The sequence below is a fragment of the Spea bombifrons genome, chromosome 10 (assembly GCF_027358695.1).
Source record: "Spea bombifrons isolate aSpeBom1 chromosome 10, aSpeBom1.2.pri, whole genome shotgun sequence".
Lineage (NCBI taxonomy): Eukaryota > Metazoa > Chordata > Amphibia > Anura > Pelobatidae > Spea > Spea bombifrons.
In genome coordinates, this window is record NC_071096.1 from 11,126,383 (window position 1) to 11,153,583 (window position 27,201).

A 27,201-nucleotide genomic window follows, 5' to 3' on the forward strand; every position below is an offset into this window, starting at 1 on the left:
TGTACTGAAAGGTACTCAGTCTTGTCACATAGATGAATCGAAGGTGATGCATTTATCTTTAGGCCTTTTATGTAACTTAGAAAAAAGAAGTAGAGTCAATTAAGTGTTAATATAAGTGTTCAAGACATCAGAGGTCCCCTATTCAGATGGAATAGCATACTATCAGCGTGAAGCCTTTTTCTATTTTGGCCCGATAAGAAGTACTTCCTTTGACTAAAAATACAACTAGAATCATTTTCTTTATTCTGTACATTATGCTAACTATCTAGCTGGGAAATGTATATCTGTTCATATAAAGTAAATACATACATTATGTCAATAATGCGCTGGGGCTAGAATGGTAGATAGGTAGGTAGGTAGGTAAAATGTAATTAAGCGTGCTAAAAGAAAGTTGTCATTCTCCACCTTAGGAAATTGACCTTTTCCATTCAGATGCTCGTCTTTAGTGAATATTTAGAAAGCGTTATGATGGTTTGTGTACACCTGCATGTTAACACTTTCTTTGCACTAAAGTGGGATTGTATTACTTTGCGAGTTATCATTAGGCTGAAAAAAGGGTAACGGTATCTAAGCAGGCACTTGGAGATAATTACATCTGGTTGTTAGTGTTCTTATCCCTGTGCTCAGGTGCCAGTGGTAGAGATTTCAGTAGGCTGCGTGATAGCGTGTGCAGTTTCTGTTTCCGCCAGTAGCCAGCAGCATGTTGATGTGACATAGAAGGCAAGGCACAAGGAAGGGAGAGACAGAGCAGTATGTCAGAGCGGTAGAGAGACAGAATGAGGCTTGTTCCTTCCTAAAGATCCTTATTCATTGACTGTCAGAGCTGCACACAGGAGCTCCCAAGGCCACCTGCATCCCCCTCTGCTCCTCCCCTGCCAGGGGTCTTGTCACTGGAGAGACCTAGAAGTGGCAGCTCAGTCCTCCTTATACCCACCTGGCAGGCTGTCTTTGTGTTTTCCTGGGACGTACAAAGAAGGGAAAAAAGAAGAGAGCAAAAGAGATCCGCAGAGGAGCAGAGACAGGAAGGAAAATGCACATTAACCAAGAGGCTTCCATCAGCAAAGGTAAGGTAGTGATGAACGTCCCCTATGTATCTTCCCATGGGCAAGGAGCTTTGTATTTGTGTACAGCTGCTCATGGAATTATGAATCTTTGTCAGCGTTTTAAAAATGTGGCACACCTGACACCCCGCTATAGTACCCAAGTCTGATACCCACCCTCTGCCACATCCGTCACGTGATCTTCTAGGTTATTGACACCTCTTTGGCCCCACTTTGTGTCCATGTGATAAGGTTCTAGTGCTGTCCCTTTGCCCCGGAACTGCCATGTGCTAGAGCATAACATTACTGATATAGAACTGGGTTGGACACTAGTTGAAACCCATAACGGAAATCTTATCCCCATAGATTTCCGTTTTGTTCATTCATACAGGATGCAATGGGACAGGTCTAGGCATGGTTATGGATGGGGGCTTGAACAGATTCATATAATTTTTGGGTTTTATAGCTATTGGGTTCCCATGGGTGCAAAGCATCCTGCAGATTTACACATTTGGCTTAGAAGCGATATAAGTTAAGAAGATCAAGGAGAACACAGGTCCCTTGTAGTTTTAAAGTCTGGCACAAGTAGAATGCTTCTATTTTGCTTTGTGCACGTGAACTCTTTTAATTAAATCAACTGATCAATCAGGTACAACTAACTGTACCCAACTACAAATATTGGGCTTGTGCCTAGATAAATAATCACACCACCTTGTATCATACATAGGTGCGACACGAGGACAGACATGCTCTATAACAGCATGTGAACCGTGGTGTCACTTTTTTTCGTTGTCACCTCGATAATTCTCATTTTGTCATGGCTGAATTCACTTTTACTATCTGCATTCTCCTCCTCTCCTTTCTATGTATCTTACTCTATTGTTTTCATACCCTCAGCTATGTCCACCAACAGCCTTCTCCCTGTATTTGCCTCGCATGCTCCTTATGTCTTTTTTTCCTGACGTGTCTCAGTTTCTCTACATTTTTAACCTGTCCCTGTCCTCTCCATTGTTACCCTCTTCAACCCCTTTAACTTTTATGGTTTATTTTTAAGGAAAAAGCTAATTCTTCCTCCTGGTTTCTGCTACTTCTGGAATTTCTCTCTTGCCACCGCTTTCATTCCCCAGCCATCCAACAACCTTTTTCTGCTTCCTCTCACAGTCTCTCTAGAATCCCCATCTTCTTACTCCTTTAACTACCCCTATGGTTTCCACTCTCCTACCCGTTTCTTTCTTTATATCATTGTACTTCTTCCTTCCTATTGCTCTTTGCTACTTATCATTCTACCTGTTTCTTCCAACTAGAAGCTTTAGTATTTTGCCAGGTTACCCCCCATTTTACCTCCGTTGTTTCCCTACTCTACATTTCTTCCTTCTCTTTTAATATTCTCCATCTGTTCCATCTGCTTGCTTCGTTTCTATACTTCCTAATGTTCTTTAATGTCTCTCCTTTTCGTTTTCCTCTTTGTGGCATTGATTGTCTCTAAGTCCCCCAGAGAGCGGAGTATAATGTTCCTCTCTGAGCGTTTCATGGAATGTGTGGAAGGAATGGGAGATTATAGTGAAGTTTGGACACCCTGCTTCATAAGTGCACCAATATTCATCAAAAGGTTGCCTCTTTTTGAGAAACAGCTGATTTTAGCCAAATAGTTTCTGCAAACGCTATCTGGACAGCTTTACTAAAATAAACTGATTCACATGCAACAGCTATTTGAAGGAATTGTTAAAGATGTTATAAGAAATCTTTTTTTAAGAATTATAGGGAACGGTTTTATAGAGCAACAGAGGTCACAGGGAATATGTTAATGGAAATAATTTTTATGGCAAATTAATTGAATTTAAAAAAAAATGTAAAATGTTATAATGAAAATGTATGCGGCGTAGTAGGAGGAGTTCAAAAGAAACGGTATTATGTAGATTTAGCATTAATGTATAGACGAGCGTTGTCACAGCTCACGATACACTACAGAGGTGCTCACCTTATTAATATGACTCAACCCTAGAGGCACAACGAAGGGTGATCAATAGTTAAAGCTGTTAAGACTTCTATAAAATCGCCTGGAAACTGAAATTAAATACTTAATTACTGCAACAATTTCCTAAAGTGCACTCACAGTGACAGCGTTCCCAAATGTCATTTCACATTTTCATATTGTTAACTCTCTCATGACCACCGTGACCAGCAGCTCGCCGGTGTGCAGTGATCCCAAGTAGTGTGGCACATGAAGAGTTAATGTTACGAAACTCTATAGGAAAACCATTTTTTCATAATACTGGACGTTATTACCACTGTAATGCCACATAAATGCTGTTTAATGTAGAAGGCATTATGTGTTTGGCAGATATAGGTGCAGTCAGGTGTAAAAGGAAGTGTAATATTTATATTCTGTTTAACCCCTCCAGTGCTTTAGGATTCCAGGTTAGCAAATTAGCTGTAGGACATTCAGGCAGCATCAAGGTTAAATGGCAATCCCGATTATTACAGGGTAGAATCATATCGGACTGACAGGCTTATGCCTTATTTATGTGTTTTGCCCTCTGTACCGCGCTGTGGAGTATGTGCACTCGGATAAACACATGTGAGTGATTGAGGCTCCCCGCAGTTTGTGAGTCTGCTCGCCCTCGGTGTTTGCAGGGAAAAATCCTTCCGTGCAGAGAGCTGCCTCACTCACACCCACTGGCTAAAAATAAACACAGCTTAAAGGAACACAACGCCCACTCCAACACTCGAGCACGAGTGGCCGAGTAAGTTGCATTGTCCCTGAGGAAAAAAATAACCGTGGGAAAAAGTGACCCTGCAATGAAGCAGCGGACAAACTGTAAGACTGATCGGTTCCATTACCCAAAGAAGAAAATGCTACAGGTGCCAACTCACTGTCTCTCTCTCAAAAAGCATCTTGTGTGATTGCATGTCTCCTTAGTCCGAGACACTTAAACATTAAAGACGCCTTTCCCATGAAACAGAGCCTAAACACCCTACCTAACGTGAAAAGTGGCCACATGATTTTTTGGCCAATACAAATGGCTGAGAGTCTTAGAGAAGCCTCCTATTCCATTAAGTGTTGGAGGGGGTTAAGAAACAACCGTTGAAACGTAAAGGGTTAAATTGTAGATGTATGCAGCAAACAGCGCCAGACCTCGCTGAAAAGGTTAAATGAAACATGCCTGAGGCCTTTGTATGGATTGTAACCCTCTCTGCTTGAAGGTGGAAAATTGTTATGTACACGGTATATCTACTGAATGATTACCCAAAAGCGCTTTACCCTACTACACATTCCCTAATACCGCTCACCTGTAAAAAAAAACATTGTCCTTGTAACCAAATTAACATGATTCCTTGATCATTTCTGCCACGCAGTAGAGTGTGTATTACCTAAGTATGTTGCATTAGAACTTTTGGACAAGGTTTGGCTGATGGATAGAATGATAGACAGACGTAGACAATAAAGTGCAGCCCATTGTGTATCATTCAGCTCTGGTTTATTAGCCTGGCCTGTAGTCTGTTGCTGTCCCAGCCGACAGGCTGATATACAATGGCAGAATCCATGCGCCAAGCGATCTGGGGCTTGTACAGAACGCAGGAGGCCCTCCGGGACTCAAATTGGACAGTTTTCTCTAATCAGTGTGTTGTTGCATTTTCCTGTATCATTATTAATAAATATTAATGCTCTCAATATCATGAAAGCATTATATTTTGCCTGATACCAAATAAAAAGAAAATTGAAAAAGCAGATTTCTTATTGTGGGTTTTCTTCATTTATTTGTGCATGCCATGTAGAAGCTCCTAAAGTGTCCCGTCATGCATGATCTGAGCTTAGATTCACATTAAAACTAGGTTAAAAAAATAAACTAATATTATAGTAATAAGTAGTTGTGGGAACATGTCAAAAATGGATATTTATTAATTACTGGATTGGAGATTGGGAGATCCTATATAAACTCTTCATGTGACAACACTGAAGAAATGACACTCTGCTACAATGTAAAGTAGTGAATGTACAGCCTGTATAACAGTGTAAATTTGCTGTCTCCTCAAAATAACTCAACGCACAGCCATTGATGTCTAAACCTTGGCAAGCCTCTTCTAAAGATGATGCACAAGAAAGCCTGCAAACAGTTCTCTGAAAACAAGCAGGCTAAGGACATGGAGTACTGGATCCATGTCCTGTGGTCTGATGAGACCAAGATAAACTTATTTTGTTCAGATGGTTTCAAGCGTGTGTGGCTGCAACCAGGTGAGGGAGTACAAAGACAAGTGTGTCTTGCCTGCAGTCAAGCATGGTGGTGGGAGCGTCATGGTCTGGGCCTGCATGAGTGGTGCTGGCACTGGAGAGCTACAGTTCATTGAAGGAACCATGAATGCCAACATGTACTGTGACATACTGAAGCAGAGCATGATCCTCTCCATTTAGAGACTGGGCCACAGGGCAGTATTCCAACATGATAATGACCCCAAACACACCTCCAAGAAGACCACTGCCTTGCTAAAGAAGCTGAAGGTAAAGGTGATGGACTGGCCAAGTGTTTCTCCAGACCTAAACCCTATTGAGCATCTGTGGGGCATCCTCAAACGGAAGGTGGGGGAGTGCAAGGTCTCTAACATCAACCAGCTCCATGATGTTGTCATGGAGGAGTGGAAGAGGACTCCAGTGGCAACTTCTGAAGCTCTGGTGAACTCCATGCCCAAGAGTGTTAAGGCAGTGCTGGAAAATAATGGTGGCCACACAAAATATTGACAATTTGGGCCCAATTTGGACATTTCCACTTAGGGGTGTACTCACTTTTGGTGCCAAGGTTTAGACATTAATGGCTGTGTGTTGAGCTATTTTGAGGGGACAGCAAGTTTACACTGTTATACAGGCTGTACACTCACTACTTTACATTGTAGCAGAGCGTCAATTCTTCAGTGTTGTCACATGAAAAAATATAATAAAATATTTACAAAAATGTGAGGGGTGTACTCCTTCCCTCCCTGTTATTAGTATGGTGACCAAGGTTCTTCTTTTCAGTGTTGCAGTGGTGTCAGGGCTGGCCCTATAATGGGGCAGACTGGGGCAATTGCCCCAGGCGGCACTTTAGAAGGGGCGGCACTTTGCCGCCCCAAGCGCTTTTTTTTTGTTTTTTTTTTAAGCGGAGGAGAGAGAGAGAGAGGGGCACCGAGTGGTTTTCGCTTACCCGCTCGGCGCCCCTCTCTCTCTCTCCTCTGCGGCGAGTCTCCCTGTTCGGTCCCGGTGCTTGTAATGCAGAGCGCCGGAAGTGACGTCAATTTCCGGCGCTCAGCATTACAAGCCAGCACCGTGGCAGAGCAGGGAGACTCGCCGCAGTACTGTTTAAAGGTAAGTACCGGGGGGCGGCGTTTTAAACTTCGCCCCCCCCGGCGTCGGCGGGGGGCGGCGTTTTAAACTTCGCCCCAGGCGGCGTTAAGTCTTCGGCCGGCCCTGAGTGGGGTGGCTGGTCAATGTAAGGTAGGGGTGGAATAATGGTTGGTTAATAGGAAATAGTGTGTTTCTGGTTTGGTTGGTGTTGTGGTTTCAAGCTAGTCTGTAGCCCAGAACCTGGTGTGGGAATGTGAAAAGTGGCCACATGATTTTTTGGGCTGGGGGATGATTGGAAATTGATGGAGGAATGTATGCACTGTATTACTTTTGGTGGCAATTCCAGAAATGACTTTATTGTGTTAATCACTTTTTATTCAAACAGTTTGTGTCCGTGTGTTTATTTGGTTGGGGCTATGGTATTGGGGCTATGGTATATGGTATGACCCACAAATTTGACGATTCGTGAAGCTAGACAAATTGGATAATCTTGCCTTTACTCCCTTTGCTACTCCATGTAGTCACAGGGTAGTGTTAATATATTCCGTCACACAAGTGATGCTCTTGAACGGATTAAATGCTATATTTAGCTTTAAAAGAGTGAGAAAAATAATATGCATGTTAAAGCGTCAGAGAGAGAGATGGAGATCCCCAGGCACCTAACCCAGATCCTACGACTACAAGAACAAGCCTAGCATTAAACGAGCCACAGGGTTTAACAGAGAAAACTGAGCAGACGTAGAACGAGGAGAACAGGGAGGATTAGTTAAAGGGAAGTTGAGTTGGGAGAATGAGCGAGGCTAATGATGGAGGATGGCAAGACTAGAGCAACGGTTGAGAGACAAAAGAGCATTAGTAGGTGAAAGAAATGACCAAGGCTAATAATCCACAGAGAGATATTTCACAAGTAAGGATATGGTAAGTGAATTAAGAAAGGCAGATAGATAATTTGGAATGATTATGGTTTCAATGGAATCAGAGAGAAATGGGGGCAAATGTAGAGTCACAGTGAGGGTTGGAAGAATGGACGGCATATAAAATGAATGGAGAATAGGCTAAGCACGTTACTGAGAGTGAAGGTACAGTGATGAACATGAGTGAGTATGCAAATAGGATGGGTAAGATGAATGAAATAGGTATAGTGAAGAATGAAGGCGAGTCAATAAAATATAAAGAGATTAGATAGGGACTTGGAGTGTATAGGTGAAGATGGCAAGTACATTGAGGAACTGGTGTGGGCACAGATGAATAAGAGCGACACAATGATAAATGGAGGTGATTGGATAAAACAGGGCAGTAAAGTGAGGAAATTGACTGGTTAGGGAGGTACAGTTTGGAATGGCGGTAACTAAGTAAATGATCTGGACTGGTTTAGAGGTACATGGGGCAATTGAAATTACTAAATAATATAATCCTGGGAGTCTTTGAAACAGACTTGTGATTCTAATATATATTCTCATGGTATTTCCCTCTTCTCTGTATCTTAAAATGTATTTAACGGATTCACATATATTCACATAATAAAATTAGCTGGCATTCTAACCAATGCAGAAATTTGGATGGTGGCACATCTTAAAACAAGTGTACAGTCAAGCGTTAAGAACAGAGTAGCAGAGAATAACCTCAAAGAGAAGGACCAGTCAAAGAATGAGAATGGGCAAAGAGGAATCTGAAAATAGAAAAGTAGGCCAAAGAAACATGTAGGGGATAGAAAATAGACAGATAGGGATACTAAAGTCATAGGATAAAGGATAAAGAAACGAACACTGGAGATTAACATCACATGAAAGAATGTGGGGGCATGGGGGGGACAAAGAGCAACACATAATAGCAGATGGAGAGAAAGGTAAATGTCAGAGAGGAAACAGTGTCACTTAAAGACAGCCTAGCAGCAAGGAATGGGGGGCAGGTATATAAAACAAGAAAGAGAAAGAAGCCCTGAAGAAATAAGGAATGAGACAAAAACCAACAGCCCCATATTATTTGCAAGTTCTTTCACCTGGCTTATGTATAACATTCATTGTTAGCATTGGTCTTAAGATATGCTTAAGAAAGTATTAAGTGTAATCCAACACTATTAAATGCGCTTGCTATATTGCCTTTTAGTACTTTAATCAGGAGGTTCTTCCAGGTAGTGGTATGTGGCGTGGAGAACGGCTTATAACATGGAGATATGGGGTAACTGGGGCTCTCTGGCTTTGCTGAAGATGATAGTCTTCGGTCGTGATTATTAGTAGAATGCATTGATTGAATAGTGCTGAGGAAATGAGGGACAGGAGATAGATTTGAGAAATGAATAAGAGAAATGGTATTGTGGAAAGAAAATCCAATTTGTCAATATAGTCCAATGAGTTTGGAGCTTTCTTGATGTGGAGGAGCAGGGTGGTGTTGGAGCCGCAGAGTATGGATGACTGGTGGAAACATTGCTGGAAAGGCCAACTTTACATTGTTAACCTGCAATTGATTCCTTTTTAGTGGAATTCCAGCATTCCGTCATGTTTGCAAATTTAGCTCAGATAGTATTTGCTTTTCTGGGTGGAATAAGAAAGAATACATGGCTAAAGAACCATGGCCGTGAAAGAGCTACACTGGGAACTCTTTTTGTTGCGATCCATTGTTTGATCACACAAGTGGCATCATTGATTGTTAGAACTCAGCTGGCAGTCTTCAACTAAAAAAAAAAAACTGCCTCTGGCAGGGCAAAGATCAACCTAAGCCCTTTTAACATCGAAAAATATTCCACAGCGCAGAATAACAGTGAAGAGTTCAACAAATGATTTTAGGGAGAATAGCAACATTATACAAATTGGCGTGAAAGAGAATCCATTTGTGAGAATCTACTGCGGAGAATAACAACTATGTGCAAGTGCCAAAAGAGATGCTAATATAACTAATGCTATGTCACACTCCATTACAATCCCATATAAAAAGAATATTTGTATGGAAAGGCATATATGCTTAGATAAGCACACAGTGCTGGATATCTGTGGCTGCAACTTTTTATTCCATTTTTTCCCCTTGACGAAATATTGTTATAGATAAGAATTCATTATTATTTATCAATTTAAACAGTGCCACCATATTCCGCATTGCTGTACAATGAGCAATCAGGATATAGTAATATATCACATTACAATTTCAGTTTAAAAATAAAAAAGCCAGGTTGGCCCTGCTGAAACGAATCTACAATGCAGAAGGAGGCAAATGACCCCGGAAATACTAAAAGTATCTCAACTGATGCATGATTAACAATTATGACAACACATTTTCTACAGCTGGGTAAACAGCTTTAATGCCTAATTTCAGTGCCGCCCAGCTTGCGTATGTATTAAACCTTTATACCAGCAGCGTGTCCTCTCTGATCAGGCGCAGGCATTTGTCACAATATTATGAGTATTGGTGTGTCCTGCAAGCAGCAGGTGGTGATCACGATGACACGTTTTTATACTCATTTATGAGCTGATCCCGCGCTGTGCGGGGATGGATGTACTATCTGTACACATTGGATGTGTCAGTGAACATTATGACCGTGCTTTTTTTTACCCATATGCTAAACTGCAACGCAAAGGCTTGATAAATCGTCTTGCTGTTAAGTGCTTTGTTAAGTAATGATGTATACATTATGGTTTTCTGAATCAATACAGCATACATCATCTTATTGTGTTTTCATCTATATTAAGATACCTATCCGCTATCAGATCTCTCTTCTTGTTCATGCATCTTTTTCTCTACCCCCCTCCTCTTTTTCCTTTCCGCCTTCCTTTTTCAATTTTCCTTTCTCCTCTCTAGTTCTGCCCTTTTTTTTCTGTCACGTCTGCTTTCCATCTCATTCTCTGTATTTAGATTCATTCTATACTTTCCATTGTTCTTTATTCCTGTATCTCTCACTTTTCTAGCTGTTTTGTATCATGAGGAAGAACTGTTGCTCGCTGGCATTACTACACACGCACCGATCTTGGAGACGGTTTTATCCACCCCTCCTTCCTGTGCTCCATATTTAGTTCAGGTGTTGGTGACACTCGTCGTGAGACTTGTTATTTTATATTTTTAGTTCTGCAATATGTTCGTGCTCTCTGGGATTTGATGTTAATACTGCGCCGTGTCACATATTCTTGAGCTTCTGATACAGATTCGTTAACTACAGGGGCACCTGGCATCATTGATGACGGTCATTTGCTCTCATGTAAATCTGTGCTTAATTTTGTATCTATCCATCTTAAAACATCGCTACCCTTTTCCAACCTTTGGTATTAATGCCTGATACATTACACATCAGCTGCATTTTAGAGTGAGATGATCATAAGTGAGTCCCCAGCATATTCTGATTTCTAATATAACCTCATCCAAATATTCCACGATCAGATTGCCTAAAACTTATCTTTCTGCCTCCTGAAACATAACGCCAACAGCCATTTACAGCTCTTACCCAGCTGTTTTTCTATCATTCGTCCAGCTACTTTCCTTGTTTTTAATTATGCTCTCTAAGTATTGCTGACCTTGCATGCCTTTCTGGATACCCCAGCACACCAATACCTACTGCTCATCAGACTCGTATGTATAAAACAATTAATGTATTGTTGTATCCATAGTGCTCCATACAAAGATAGCCCAGTCTCTGTCCAACTATAAGAATTATTAGACCCCCTTCCCTTTTATACTTAGAATAGCCCTCATACCCCGGTGTTGTACTATTCACTCTTGGATAAACTACATGCTCCATAAATAATGCTGTGACAGCTAGATATCATCACTCTCATCCAGTACTGTTATATCTCTTCCTCCTTGAAAATTACCTTCAAAGCTTTCACATTGATCCTTGTGACATGCAGTCTTCAACTGTTCCATAATAAGAACGTTATAATAATTTTTCTTCTGAACGTGACCTAAACTCTCGAGGTCTCTGGGATGTAAGCGACACACGAGTGTACCTCTGTGATTGACTTTTCATAATCTAAATGGGTGCAGCATTTCAGTGGGAATAGACCAAGGCGATGACATTGAATGGGCCGTGAAGGTCAGTAGGCAGTGCTAGCGTTACACAGTGAATGTAGTGGTCCGTTCTGTTCATTGCATAACTACATATTGGGCCATACCATTCATTTGTAATGCAGATCTCCCCCATCATGCTGTTATTTCGAAAACCGTGTGACAGATTGCGTTGGCTGCTATGATACAGTGTCACTCAAAACTACAGAAAGCTCTAACATGTTCAGTGAAGTATGTATGAGCATAGTAACAAATCTGTATGTCAGCCAACATGATTATCTATAGCACGGTGTGCAGAATATCATTACCATTAATTTCTAAAGCTCCAAGAAGTATAGTGTCTAACCCGACACCATTTGGGACCTCTGTGTGCTTTGGCACATTTAGGAATTCACACATAATATTCCATTATGTTCCACCAGAACACCCGATGAGGCAAGGTCAGAAGAGTATGGGTTAAAATGCTTGGTCAGTGAAGACGTGTCAATGCATTTGGCAGATATTATGCATTGGCAGAGATGCATTAATGTATATGTGACTTAAGGGTCAATCAAACACATTTTGGACCCACCTAATGGTCAGGAAGGGACACATATACAATATAAAGAAGCACAAAATGTTAGAAGCCAGTAGTAATACTTTAGTTTCTATAGCTACCTGGTTCTTATGATTTGATATAAAGTGGATTGGGTTTTAGAGGTCTGAGCGTGTGGCATTTTTTATTGATACACATGGATCCATGAATAAGAGAGTCTCCCATCTGATAAGACCTTGGTACAGAGATATACTTGGATATGATAAATGAGCTTCAACGGCAGGAATGTATGTGTGAATCAGAACCTACGAGTGAAACATCTCCATGGTTTTTAGTACATCTCACGTAAGTATTTGGTCTTCAGACTAAGCATATTGGGCGCACGCTTAATAATGCATTAATATAAAAAGAATGGAGGTCATTAGATGTTGATTTGAGATGGTTTTGCAAGAGGAGCTGTAGTATCACCAAGCCGCACCTAGTGTATGTATCTGTCTGAAATTTGCAGACTCTCATTTAAATAAATATTAGTTGGAATACTGCCTGGAATTGAAATGCATTACAGAGGGAAATCAGTGTGAGGCAATGCTGCATGCAGGTACTAAGCACAGATTATGGCTCCTCGGCTGTTTGATGTACCAAAAGATCACCTCATTATATTCATTCTTGCCATGCCAAACTTCCTTCTCGGAAGGGAGAAACAGGGCTTCTGCTCTGTCTTTTACACTTGTTTTCCCCGCAAGACTGAGAGAAGAGCTGCGCTGGTATATGACATCATATCTCAGCAATCTGCTTCACTTAGCAGTGCAGAGTCCCTGAGGGCCCTTCCTAAGTGTGGAACGCGGGGTGGGAGCCTACAGGCAGCCCTGATGAAAACATTCTGTGAATGGGGTATTGTTTATTCAGCTACTGCCAATGTAAGACAAGTGGAAACTTAAAAAGCCTCTTTGAGAAATAAGCAGGAGCAAACGTGTGTCTGAATCCAGAAATATAAGCCTCTCTTTTACAAAATCCTATTGCAATGCTGGTATCTCTTCAACTGGCAATTCATCTGACGCCGGGTAACCGGTGACTTCCTATAATCATGAATGGTGATGCCTCAAGAGGTTTTTGTCAGGCGTAGATACCGTGCATCCATTCTCCTTTGTTTTTATTGTAATTAAGTGATCACTGTTCCTTTAGACCCTGACACTGTCAAAGTACACAGCTTTGCAGCTGTATGTGTGCGGCAGTGAAAAGGTTAAAAGCATCTGCATTTATTGATATATTAAGAAGCCAATAGTCTGGTTATAATGTTTGTGTGAAATAAAAATAATGGTTATAAAATTTGTATAATATTTTTCTTGTGGACGTATTATATTTTCAGCTAGAAGGATTTATCAAAGATTCAATGCAAATAAAACCCATGGTAAATATGAGAATACTGCCCTGTGGCCCAGTCTCTGAAGGGAGGGGATCATGCTCTGCTTCAGTATGTCACAGTACCTGTTGGCATTCATGGTTCCCTCAATGAACTGTAGCTCCCCAGTGCTGGCAGCACTCATGCAGGCCCAGACCATGACTCCCACCACCGTGCTTGACTGTAGGCAAGACACACTTTTCTTTGTACTCCTCACCTGGTTGCCGCCACATACTTGACACCATCTGAACCAAATAAGTTTATCTTGGTCTCATCGGACCACAGGACATGGTTCCAGTAATCCATGTCCTTAGTCTGCTTGTCTTCAGCAAACTGTTTGCTTGTGCATCATCTTTAGAAGAGGCTTCCTTCAGGGACGACAGCCATGCAGACCAATTTGATGCAGTGTGCGGCGTTTGGTCTGAGCACTGACAGGCTGACCCCCCCACTCCTTCAACCTATGCAGCAATGCTGACAGCACTCGTACGTCTATTCCCCAAAGACAACCACTGGATGTGATGCTGAGTACGTGCACTCAACTTCTTTGGTCGTCCATGGCGAGGCCTGTTCTGAGTGGAACCTGTCCTGTGAAACCGCTGTATGGTCTTGCCCACCATGCTGCAGCTCAGTTTCAGGGTCTTGGCCATCTTCTTATAGCCTAGGCTATCTTTATGTAGAGCAACAATTCTTTTTTCAGATCCTCAGAGAGTTCTTTGCCATGAGGTGCCATGTTGAACTTCCAGTGACCAGTATGAGAGAGTATGAGAGCGATAACACGAAATTTAACACACCTGCTCCCCATTCACACCTGAGACCTTGTAACACTAATGAGTCACATGACACAGGGGAGGGGAAATGGCTAATTGGGCCCAATTTGAACATTTCCACTTAGGGGTGTACTCACTTTTGTTGCCAAGGTTTAGACATTAATGGCTGTGTGTTGAGTTATTTTTAAGGGAACAGCAGATTTACACTGTTATACAGGCTGTACATTCACTATTTTACATTGTAGCTGAGTGTCATTTCTTCAGTGTTGTCACATGAAAAGATATAATAAAATATTTACAAAAATGTGAGGGGTGTACTCACTTTTGTGAGATACTGTAAATAATTCATTAAGATGATATGTTGATATGTATAGCTACTTCTCTACTTCGTAGATTGCAATGCGTATGTCAGTACTCTTGTATTTACAGAACCAGGCACTGCAAGGGTTAACATCTGTGTTTGTGTGTTGTTTTTTGCGTGCAATTGATCTATATCCGCACTAATATCACACCACAGTCCCATTACCTCCCATCTGTATTTGTATCGCCGGTTCGTAGTGATTGGATAATGGAAGGCATTGATATGCGAGAGCTGGCACCGCTGCCTCCTAATTACAACGGCAAATAAATGAGAATAAAAGTACATTAGAGTCGATTGTTGAGATCTGCCGGCAATTACAGCTAAAACTGAAACACCCAGGAGAATCCTGTGCTGCCATTGGCTTTCGAGGGCATGAAAAATGCATCATGAGAATGTACAGAGAAGGAAAAAGGTAGGCTGATTGTGAATAAGATTAAAATAGGTATTTTTGGGCCAAGACACACTTAAGAGTTAGCTTACCTCAGCACATTACTGATGAGACCTCTAAACCTTGCCGGTTAAAAATACCTTTATTGTGTATGCATACACACTGTAATATTCTGCCTTTAATAAATACTTTATTTGCTATGAGGCTGTTCTGTCCCTTTAATATCAGCCCAGAAAAAGTGCTGCCCTACCGCATGGAGGATGTATAACCGACAAATTGGTTCCCTTTTATGAGTCTATATACCGCAGGGCAGCATTTTATCTGTGCAGGTCATCAATATGTAAAACGTATATGTGTCCTGGAAAACATGGTTGATGTTGTCACCCTAGTCCCACCTCACTGTCCAACCACCTTAAAGATCTTACAAAAACCCACAACCTGTAAGCATAATTCATTGTTGGGGTCAACTTGTTTAGGACTCAACAAAACCCTTTTGTATATTTTAAGCCCCTTGGGAACCTGCTCTTGAAGCTATAGTCCTTCTTTGCTGACTTCATATTATTTACAGGACATTTTATAACACAAGATCATTTGTGCAAAAAATATGTCCTATAGCAGGGATGTCCAAGTTTTTTCTGCAGTGGGCCTCTTCATCAGAAATGTATGTGTACGTGGGCCGCACGTATTTTTCACACTTGAGGCAGGGCCGGATTAAGACACCCAAACACACACACACCAGGACAGGCTCTGCCACACCGACACCCAAACACACACACACACACACGCACCAGGACAGGCTCTGCCATACCAACACCCAAACACACACACCAGGACAGGCTCTGTCACACCGACACCCAAACACACACCAGGATAGGCTCTGCCACATCGACACCCAAACACACAAACACCAGGACAGGCTCTGCCACACCGACACCCAAACACACACACCAGGACAGGCTCTGCCCCACCAACACCCAACACCCCCCCTTGTATATGGGTCCACTTTCCTATAACCCCTAACTATTTTTTTGGTCGTGCGGCCGCTTTGAATGATGGTCTGCCGCCCCTGTCCTATAATATACTCATAAATGCACATGGGCTCCAGGGAGCCCTGTGTCCTATAAAAAGTTTGGTCACCCAACCATTTCTCATCTTCTCCTATATCTACTGGTGAGCAGTGGATGTCTTGGTCCTCACTAGACCTTCAGTTTCTCATATTTATTTCCACCACTGCTAATACCTAAACTTACCCTATACTTAAAGAATACAGGAGACACCGAGATTTTCTAGATCAAAGTTGTATTAACATGAAATATCACCCTGTACATGATTAGAGGTTGCTGAACAAAGGATCTAATAATTTGTAGATACCTCTTGCAAACATGAAATCTCTGCTAAAAAGGTTATTAATTATTATTATTATTATAAGAGTTTACACAGATATTACAGAGAACAATCAATGTATATTTTAAAATACTCTGTGATCCCAGAAGTGAGTGAACAAACCCCAAACTGAAAAGGCTATCTGTAATCTGAGCAAATGTTAGTGTGCATAGCATGGGTACGGTTCTTATTGGATGTTTGTGTACATACAGGGGTATATATTGTGTTTGCACAGGTGTGTGATAATAGATTTGTTTAAGAGCTGTGGTGCACTAAGAAGGTCAGTCACCCAATATGGCCCAGATGCTGCCACTGGTCATTTCACAGGTATGGGACAGCATAAAACAACCGAGTTAAACTAGAAAGAAAATATTAAAAAATATTGTATCATAAATACATTTCATATAGTAAACATGAGGATTTAGGATAATGGAGATTGTAAGGGTAATATTTTTGAACTGTTGCCCCAGTGTTCTACTAAAGATGACTAAGCTCCCCTGGCACCACAGGCCACTTAAAGACAAATCTGCAGCAGTATCAGTAAGTATGTGGCTCTATTGCCAGTCTGGGCCTGTGTTGTTCCGTCTTTTCTTTTCCAATATTCTTCGAATGATGTCATACTTTATTACTGCATGCCAGGTAGGCATAATATCCAACTTATGCAGCAACAAATAATGGATAATAATTGGATAATGGCCACAATTAACATATACGGGTCGAAGCATTGATTACATTGTGATCACCTGTCCATTAAATCTTTTTAGCTTATCTTCATAGGTATATAAAAGTTGTATTTAGTACAGGCAGGAGAGTCAACCTAAACCCACAAAGCTATAGTCAGTAAATTAGATCCCTGAATGATTTATCAACGCACATACAGATACATAGTAATAATTACTATTAACAATTTAATAAATATTTTTGTTAGGGCAAAATGTTTGTTCTTACCTAACCTTGATTTCTTTCCAACCTCAATTGACAGCGCAGCTGTTAAAAAAAATCACTATTTCTGCTTTAAATCAGGACAGAAGAAACAGGTTTTTGCTATTTGCAGCTGGTTTGCACTAATGTTAAAGTGTTCCTGTCACCAAAAAACAACTTTACATTAATCAATATCTAACACCTATATAGGGCAGGTTAAGTTAAAAATGGCTCAGCAGATTTAATCCCGTTGTTAATAAAACATTAAAGCTTGTCTCACATGGAACCCGTTATGCAGCTGGCACACCTGGCACACCTTCTCATTAACCAAACTGTTCTTCTTTAAAGTGGATTCAGTGGATAAATCACTGCACTCCCATCCGCCAGTCCCGGCCGGCGCGCACCTGCTAGATTTTTCACTAAAAAATTAGCTATTCGGTCCCCACCTGATGCCCCAGTTTCCAGCAAACTTGTGCCACGCGGAAGGGCAGAAGGGCCTATGGAGCGATTTGATGAACCAAAGCGTGCATCCTCAATGCATCACACATGAACCGTAGTGAAGTCCTGCCATGTACATTGCGTAGCCGTTTTCCAAACACAATGTATAGATCAATTAAAAAAAACGATTTGCATGGGATTCAGTGTGCTCTCCAAAGTATGTATCAGCTTTAGCACATATGTGATATCAAGGAGTATTAGAGTGATAGGAGGCTGCGCCGAATGGTAGCTTAGAATTAGGTGACCTTAGAAAATCGGCCGGTTAATGGCCTCGATACTGTATGGACCCTGTTATATGGAAGCATTCCATAGCATCGTGACAGAGCTTTCTCTGTGACCTCAGTAAACCTCCACACGGAGAAATGCAAAGGACAACGTATTGACAAGGCTATGTATCTGTCACCTTATAATGTATGTGTGCTCAGCGCTATGCAGCCGAGGGAATAGCTTGATGTTTAATTACAACAAGAGGCAAGGCTCCGTGGACATATGTCTGCTCCCAGCATCAGCTGCTTTGTTACAGTCTGGCTGTTTTACCGCTCTGTGCGCTGAGCAGCTGACAATATAATATACAAAGGACAACACACTCGCTACAGATGCAAGATGGGGGAAACTTGGCCGTAGAGCAAAGTGATCCTCTTTATTACGCAGCATTTGGAAATGTCCATAAAGGAGGGGGGTACTGATCCAAAAAAAAACAAGTTAGGGACTAACAATTATTAGTCATTCATGTTCAGGGCTGCACAATAACAGCCCTGGAGGGGAGCAAACAGTCCAGGAAATCTGTGTATTCTTGCCTGAAAACATATAGTTTAATGAATCTAAGGATACAAAAAATGGCGGCCTGTTTGTGGTCCACTTCAATTAAGTGTAACAGTGTAAGAATGTTTAATTAATTGTAACATTTAGGGGTGAATTTGCTTTTGCTACAGTTGTACGATTATTTGATTAGGGGTGGTAATTAAACTTTAGTATCCCCACTTCTGGCTGGAAATGGTTAAATATTTTTACAGGAAAGGCCAATGCAGGTCTGCATCGAAGGAGCCATCTAGTCGCCATAGTAGAGTGCATTTTGAGATAGCAATTTCATTGGGAGCAAGTTGTTCCACTTTTATATATGAATGTAATGGATCTTTTAAGAAATGTCAGGAATATTAAAATCCTGATTATAACCGACAAGTGTCTGTTACTCTTCTGTGTACTTTGTATGCCAGTTCCTAGCTCTCCAAGCAGCCAAACTTGTTAGCTGCTAATTGTCAGAAAGCAACTCATTGTCTGGCGGGGCGGCTGACACCATCTCCAGGTTCACAGTGAAGAATGGCAGAGATACAGGCTGATTCTGTAACAGTTACTATGTTCTCACAGAAAGCAATAACGATTATCATTTTAACAAGAGAGGAAAAGAGAAGGCATGGGGGAACATAATTACTAATATTACTAACGAACGCAACTACCTTACCTGTTATTAGCACCTTTTATGTCAAAGGTGTCAACAAAGGCAAAATTAGCTGACGTAAGTTAATTGTAAAGGACCATAACACCATTTTCACTGGAAAGTTAAACCCAAAACAAGATTTAGGTTTCCCACTGATTTCAAGATTTTGTTTGGTGTTCCATTGGGAAATACCATATTACTCCTGGAACCTCACCTTGGCACAACCACCCAACCTTGCTTCACAGGCTTACATGATGGCGCCACTTAGCACCATTACTAAAACCAGCTGTTAGGGAAGGATACTAGGAGACTTGTGAGTTCTCTCGGGACTTTCTGCTGATAATTAATTAATGTAGAACTGCATTAGACATTACAGACATCCCATATACATCATTCTTTAAGAATAATAAAGAATGTTCTTGACCTTTTTTTACCCCCTGGAGCTCCTATCACTGCTCCCTCTCATTTTCTTTTGCCCTGCTAGATGATGCAAAGTGATACGATATGATGTCATATCTTGGTACGTTCTTCTAGCAGCCCACAACCTCCAAGGGAGATGTTAGAACATTCTTATATTCTCCCTAAGCATATCATAGCCCTGACAAGCCATGGCCCCAGACACTAGGTAGCCTTCTATAGTGACTAAAAAATAATCCAGCTCTGCACGAATTTAAAACATCCTACCCAACAGTCAGAACAAGCATCAATATCCACTATCCAATTTTATTGTCCAGTGAGATGATATGCTTAATCATACAGATTTTATATACATAATATCTGTCCTTTTGTAACATTGTAAAATATACATTTTTTACATATATTATTTTAGGTACTATATTGTGGATCTGGAATGTATGCAATTTCCTGTGAAAATTCATAATGTCTCTTTCTGAAGCTCATTCTAGGCTTAACAACTTATCAATAATATATACATAGGGGTGGATCTATATTTATCTGCCTCACCATAAGGGCACTCTTAATGTGCTTTGTTTGCTAATGCATGCTCTTAAGTTAATCAAATTTTACTTGTGATCTATGTTTATGTGTAAATCTATTGCTTCATATTTTTATTTGTTTGTTGCCCTGTCTATAAGTTGTATATTAAATATCTAACCGCTCGCAGAAACCATATTGCAGTGGATTATATATAGGCTGCTACATATTATATATAGGCTCTCGCCTTTAGGAAGAAAGGTCATCAAAGCTTTTAACATCACCAAATGCATGTAAAATATAATCATTAATTTAATATAGCAAGTATTTTTTGTTTGTTAATCAATGTAATTGGTGACATTTGGTTTTAAAGAAAAGGACTATTGTACCTCGGGGAAGCAAAATAATTAGTTTCCTGTAATAGTCTCCTTTCTGTTCTCCTTGTCACAACTTTGCAAAGATGGCTAGTCCACCAAAGAGGAGCTTAGCATTAACAATAGGGAAGGAATTCTTTCATTAGAGAAACATGCAGATCCAGATAACAGAAAGTTAAAATGGCTGCCCCATGGTATATACATAAGCTTCTTCTAGTACCTACGTATTGCTTACTTTATTCTATAAACTTGGTTATACAAGTTTATTAAGTGTATTGAACAACAAAATTCAGAATTTGGAAAAAATTGCTTTGAGTATGAGTGCTTTGGTAAAGGTCCAACGATGGGCTGCACGCCAATTTTATGAAAGTCTTAAGAAAGTGAGGCTTATATTTAAGTCAGTATAGTCTCTTCCCATTTTATTAAGCCAATTTTATTTCTTCAACTAAGAGGTTAGTCTACAGAGTGCAGCTGTGTTACTATATATATATATATATATATATATATATAGTGCTCAATTTACCTTGTAGGTGTCCTTAAACACAAGACCACTCCTGACCGTTGATGTTTTGGAAAGGGCTATTAAGGCCAGTTCTCTTCTGCTTTCCACAACACCATTAAAACATAGCAGTCTATATATGTTCCTGGTATACCTAATGTATATATCCCAAGAAAGCCCCTCTATGGGCCCTGATTATATCTGGGAACTCTATGGGTTTGACCTGGAGACTCCAGGAGAAGCTTCTCTAGTTCTCTGGGTCAACACCCGAATCCTCTGGGTCTGAGAGTAGGCCCCCTACAAGCCCTGGTAGGCTCTGGGTAGCCATAGCCTAAAATTTTGGCCCTGATACCCCTCTGTCTCTCTTTACAGCCCTGATGTCTCTCTTTTTTAGGAGCTCAAAATGTTTGGTGGATATGAGTTTATGCTCTACCGCTCTATCATATTGATATGAATAATCAAAATAATGTGTATAAACAGCAGAAACTTTTGTTTAAAAATTTGGTTTATAAATAAAAATGTATAAGAAATACCTTCTTCCAAAAGTCTTGTGCAATGACACGAATAGCTAATAACTGATCACAAAGTCATTTAAACGTTTGGTAAAGCCGCACTCGTTCTCTAACCACACCTCAAAAGTAAAATTGTCATTCTCTAGCAAAAGCGTTCGGAAGTTTGAAAGATACCCCAAAATACATATATAATCCAAATTCCCATTTCATATCTATAAATCTAGATTCATATTTTACAAAAGTATCTATCATTAATTTGTAGCAATACCGTAACATAAAAATCTCAGTTTGACTCCATAAATTTAATCTACATCCTCTTCCTCTCTGCCTACTCCCTACTACTACTTCGATTACAAGCTCTACGGGGCAGGGAGCTCCTTCTTTAGAATAGTCATGTCTATTCTACATGGATTAAAATGTCTGTAGACTACTGTACTTACTGTATGACTGTGCTTATTATACCTCTTACTTTACTGTAAACTAAAATAATGTAAAATATACATACATAGATTGTAAGCTCTCAAGAGCAGGGTCCTCTTCTCCTCTTGTACCAATATGTATTTACGGGTGTTAATGTTATTTTCAAAGGGTATACTGTCAATTGTAATTGTTAATTTGCAATGTCCCCCTGTTTTAGTTGAGCTACAGAATTTGCAGGTGTTCTGTAAGTAAATGTAATTTAGACGTCGCTCTCTGCTGTGTAAGTTTGGTTGAAATTATTATATTTCTGCCTTTTTTTGGCATCGCAGAAGTGTATGTTTTGTCTCATATTATCTACATGAGGTGTGCGGGACTGTGACCTGGAACAGCCGCAATAAAGTGTTTTGAAGAAATGAATTGGCCCCCTTAGAGCCCTGGCACACTGTCAATAGATAAGGCAGCTTAGCACACTGACTGCATTGACAACTTAGTCTGTGTGAGAGTCACCTTGGATCCCAGCCTGGTCCATGCGCGCATGATAAATAAAAAGCATGGGCAAGCATCTTGCCCTTAGCTGCTCAGTTTGCAACATACTACAAATATTAATATGTGATGGAGACGCCCAAAGGGCCATGTGTGAAACAATATGTGCTATAGCCAAAGTAATAACCACGACATTACATACAACACTTACATGCTTCAGGCATAGAAACAGATCTGAAGATTCTTTGGATTTATACTTTCCATTACTAAAAAAACATCAAACATAGAAACGTTTAACAAACACAAATCGGTTTTGCTTAAAGTTATTTTTTAATATTCAGTGCAAGAAATGCTGGTTTTATTTTCCATCCTTAAATGGGTAATATTATTAATTTTCATTTATTAGTCACCAACAAATGACACAGCGCTGTACAATATTCCGTATTGACAACCTCTGCTGCCGGCACTTCCGCCGGGGCTTCTATGGCGGAGCACCGGAAGGTTATGTCACGGCGTGCTCCACCATAGAAGCCCCGGCGGAAGTTCCGGCAGCGAAGGTTGTCTACGCGCATCGCGCAGACGTCCACGGCTGTCGGAGAGGAGGATCCAGGTCCCCTGCAGCTCTGCGGGGTATCTGGATCTAACCCTGCTGCCTGCATGTCCCTGGCGTTGGGCGACACGAACTGCGCCTATATTCGGGACAATATGGCAATTGGTTAACACATACATAACAAATATACGTTAACATAAACAGACACATCTGGAGACGCTGCCCGTAAACTGCCACCTAACCTTATGTTACTTTACATAAAGTTCCAGGCAGGAATGGTGGGCTTCTGGGGGTCTCGCTCGTGATCTTACAATCTAAGGTAGTAGTATGGGTAATTCAAACAAAAGGAGGGCTGACAATAAATTTCCAAATACCTATTATTTTCAAGCCCCTTAATGCTCCTTTCTCAACTTGCTGTAACTGGAGTGTATGGATCATGTTTGCCATATACAATATATATATCTATATGTATGTATATACTGTATATACACACACATGTATATATACATATATGTGTGTGTTTATATATATACATAAAGCTCTTAGAAAATGGCTGTGTCTGTTTTTATGCCTGTCCCGTAGAAGCCCCCGCTTTTACTGTCTTAAGGAAATTATTCGTGTTTGCACAGTGGGCATTTTGAAATCCAGTCAGCGAACGTGGCGCCTCGCGCAATATATGCAATGTCTCTGTTTCAGAGAATTATCAGCAAAGTGAATTTATAGGATGGAATCATATTCTCTTACAACATCTTAATTTTCTAGTTCAGCAACGCGGCAAATCCTCGGCGACACATAATCCCAGACGGAATCATCTCCCCTCATAAACCGACCCGCACCTCCTATTACATTTCCGAAGCATTGTCCATTTTATCGCATTTCTCTAGGTCTTCCTTCACGAGCTGATTGGTGTTCACATCCGCCACCAGGTTATAAATGTCTGAATTTAAGGGCTAGTCCCAATTCCCTCCCAAGCAACAGTTGCTAAGAGAGTTTCACACCCAGGCTTGCCATTACCGAGGTAATAGATGCCGCTTTCCCTAAAGTGGAATCATCTAAACCGTTATGAGAAAGACACAAGTGCTTCGAAGGAATTAGAGGAACATCCAGGCATCGTGTAACATGCATGTATACGGCTTTATCCAGAAAATAGGCCGCTTAACCAAAAAATTTCCAGTATTAACTGCTAAAAAGCATCGCTTTGACACAGACCCCTCGGGCAGCAGAGCATAAGATAATGCTTTGGTCTCCAGAGAGACCATTATCAGCGAAGGCCGGGATGGCAGGCTCCATGGGAGGCCAATATTGACTAAGCATTAATTTTTTGAAGCAACAGTTGAAATGCATTATATTTTATACACCTGGCAGAGTTATTTTACCTCTTTGTATTCAGTTCTTGCTGTTTATAGGGGCCCTCTAGGTGTTATCAGTGGCATTTTTGACGAACGTGAAAACCAGTAATTAGGGTTTGGGATATGTATTTGCCATCACAAAGCCATTTTGGTTTTTTGGGTAGGGTTTAAGGAGGCTGTTCATTGGTCACATTTATAATTAATCTCAAAGTATTCATAGAAGCTCCAAATTCCATTTAGAATTTTAATAAAAATACTAATGTAATACATGATGCTATCTATCTATCTATCTATCTATCTGTAATTTTGCAGGTGTGCGATACACAAGGACGTCTCTCCGGTAGAATAGCATCCTGGGCATGCAGCCTGCTCCTCTGTAACAGGATCTCTCCGGCAGAAGCTGGTTTTCGCTCTAAGCTCTGCTTCCTACAATTAAATTAAGAAATCCCGCTCCCTGTCATTGCTCTCCCGCATGCTGAGGACGCACCACCTCATGCTGGTCTGTCTCTCTCAGACGGTACTGCACTCCTTAATGTTCCGCTCTCTAGAGCTCGCTGCCCCTTGTCATAAAGGTCAGGGTGAACATTTAGGGTCTTCTTATAATTAACCTTTCCTTAGTTAACAAAATGTTTTCCAGTATGTCTTACCCTGTGTGTTATAGTGCGGAGTTGCAGCTCTCTTGTGCTCCTCTATGAAGTGCAGTGCATTGAACACATCTGTGGTCATCAGATGGTTAAATGTGCTGCTAAGCAAAATTTAAAGGAACACTCCTGAAGTATTGTAAAATGTATATTGTAGTCTAATTTGAAATGGATTTTACTCCATGCAGAAGAGTGCATGTATTTTTGTACTGGAGTTAGACTGCTATGTCATTTAACTCCTCCTGGCTGTCTCTACTGACAGGAGGAAGCATACTTAAGTACACTTCCTTTACATTCCAGTTAGTCATCCCACTGATGTTTTCAAGATCATTTGGAATAACTGCACCAATCACATGTATACTAGTAGAATTATGATTTTTAACTAGGATACATGCAGCTGGTGGTTGCTACTCCTGTTTATTTCAATGGGAGCGCTACAGAGAATGGCGAGGAAGTATTCTTCAATATGTTCCCTGTTTCAGAAGAGGTGAGGGATGGGGGATTGAGACAACACAGGCAATGATTTGTATGCAGTAAAATGCGTTGGAGCCCATGGAAAACAGACTCCAAAATGAAAATAATTGGGGGACTACATTGTCCTATGATCTGGCACACTTGGGATTGCCGTTCAAAGTTTAACTATATTTTGCCACTAAACACATGTGTGTATGATCTTTGACTCTTCACCAGCATACTGGCAATTTCTGCATGATAGTGAATCTTGCAACTGTTTAGTAATTCTCTGCATGGGCCTACAATTCTATATAACAAAAAGGACTCAAGCAGAATATTTGTGTATATATTAAAATATATATTTTGCCTCTCAGGTCTATGATACGTTTTAGTGTTTAAACTATGGGCACCTCTGGCAACAAAGGGATTACATATTCTTTTGTGGGTACTATCCAGTTATTAAAAGTTCAGCCTTCTACTAGAAACATGATTTGCTTTGCCTAGATTCTAAAAATACAGAAAGCTCTTTTTTTCCTTGTGCAGCTTCTTACAGAAGATTTATCTTCCTTTTCTTCACCTAATTGGAGCTTCCCTATTATAGCTCTCTTCTCATCACACTTCAGAGATGTGCTCTTTTCATTTTTTATGTCACATATGTCTCTCTCTGCTCCTCCCCTCGTGTCCCTCTTTCTTCCCCTTTAAACATTCCAGAACAAAGACTTGTTGGTCTCTAGATCAAGGATTCTCAATAATGAACTTGGGAATTGTTGACCTTCACATGTTATTGGCCTACAACTCTCACGGGTTTCAGAAAGTTTTTGTTCTGGCTATTGATAATGGGTTCGGGGTGCAGGACCTGTTCTCCAGCTACAGTTTTTCATTTATCCTTCTTCTGGTTCAAGCAAGCATTAGAGGGAGTTCCCCTCTTTCATACAATGCTCTCCCATTGATTGCTAAAGTAGTGTGAAAATTGGGCCACAGATGGGGCTGGAAGCATATCCTAATACTGAGTACTTTTTCATATAGTTTCAATAGATGCATTCTTCATTGGTGGTGCTGTATGACAGTGCTCCTCAACCCTCTCCTCAAAGCACACCTAACAGTCCAGGATTTAGGTACTACTCAGGTGTGTCTAAAGGTGTTGCATAATTAAAAAGCAAAAACACCTTACACACCTTAGACACTCCTCAGTAACACCTAAATCCTGGACTGTTAGGTGTGCATTGAGGAGAGGGTTGAGGAGCACTGCTATATGGGACAATAGACTGTCCTATAAAGGTTCCATCTCTTGTGCGCTGTTCCGCTTGTATGCAAACTGCTTTATGGAGTACAATGTATCATATTGTTCTACACAGGGAAATATTCTGTTTGTAATGGCAGATTTCCAGGTTTTAAGTTTTCTTTGAGGCTGGATTTGCAGTTGTTATCTGCACACCCCTCCTCAATAAATATTAATCTAGAATCACTTTCCTGTGCTGATAGTAACGCCTTTGATATATAATTATATGCTAACAGTAAGCATGTCTAATCTTATTGAATTTGGGGCTAATAGGATTGATTAAATTGAGCATGCAAGATATAGGCTGCACTTACAGTCAAGACCCTTCATCCACAAACGTGGTGTTCAACCACAGGTAAGCATGACATGTTATGTGTAAGCTATGTTAACTTACTACCACGTGTAAATAAAAGGGTTATACTTAACTAAACTCTGAAATGGCGGATTGCCAGATGAGTGCACGCTCACAATCCTCTCTGTTGTGTCACGCAACGTTGTGTGCATGCATAATGCTCTGTGTCTAGGCCGTGATGCCTCCATTCAGAAGCCAAATTTGTAACTTTTATTTCCGGATTGTGTTCAGGATTTAATCCGGAAACCTTCAGGTAGGTTTAAATTTGCTGTTGTATAGGTGTATATCATACATTTCAATTGTATAGGTGAATTTAGACCTTTTATAGC

At 40.7% G+C, this 27,201-nt stretch overlaps 1 protein-coding gene across 4 annotated transcripts in view; it reads left to right on the forward strand.

Moving 5' to 3' along the window:
* Window positions 1–717: 717 nt before the first annotated feature.
* SYT7 (synaptotagmin 7) overlaps window positions 718–27,201 on the forward strand; it is a 134,247-nt gene continuing 107,763 nt past the window's right edge. For all 4 annotated transcript variants that reach the window (XM_053449740.1, XM_053449737.1, XM_053449738.1 and 1 more), the window contains exon 1: window positions 718–1,064. In XM_053449740.1, coding sequence (XP_053305715.1) covers window positions 1,031–1,064 — 34 coding nt within the window. In that variant the 5' untranslated portion in view covers window positions 718–1,030. The remainder of the gene's footprint in view (window positions 1,065–27,201) is intronic.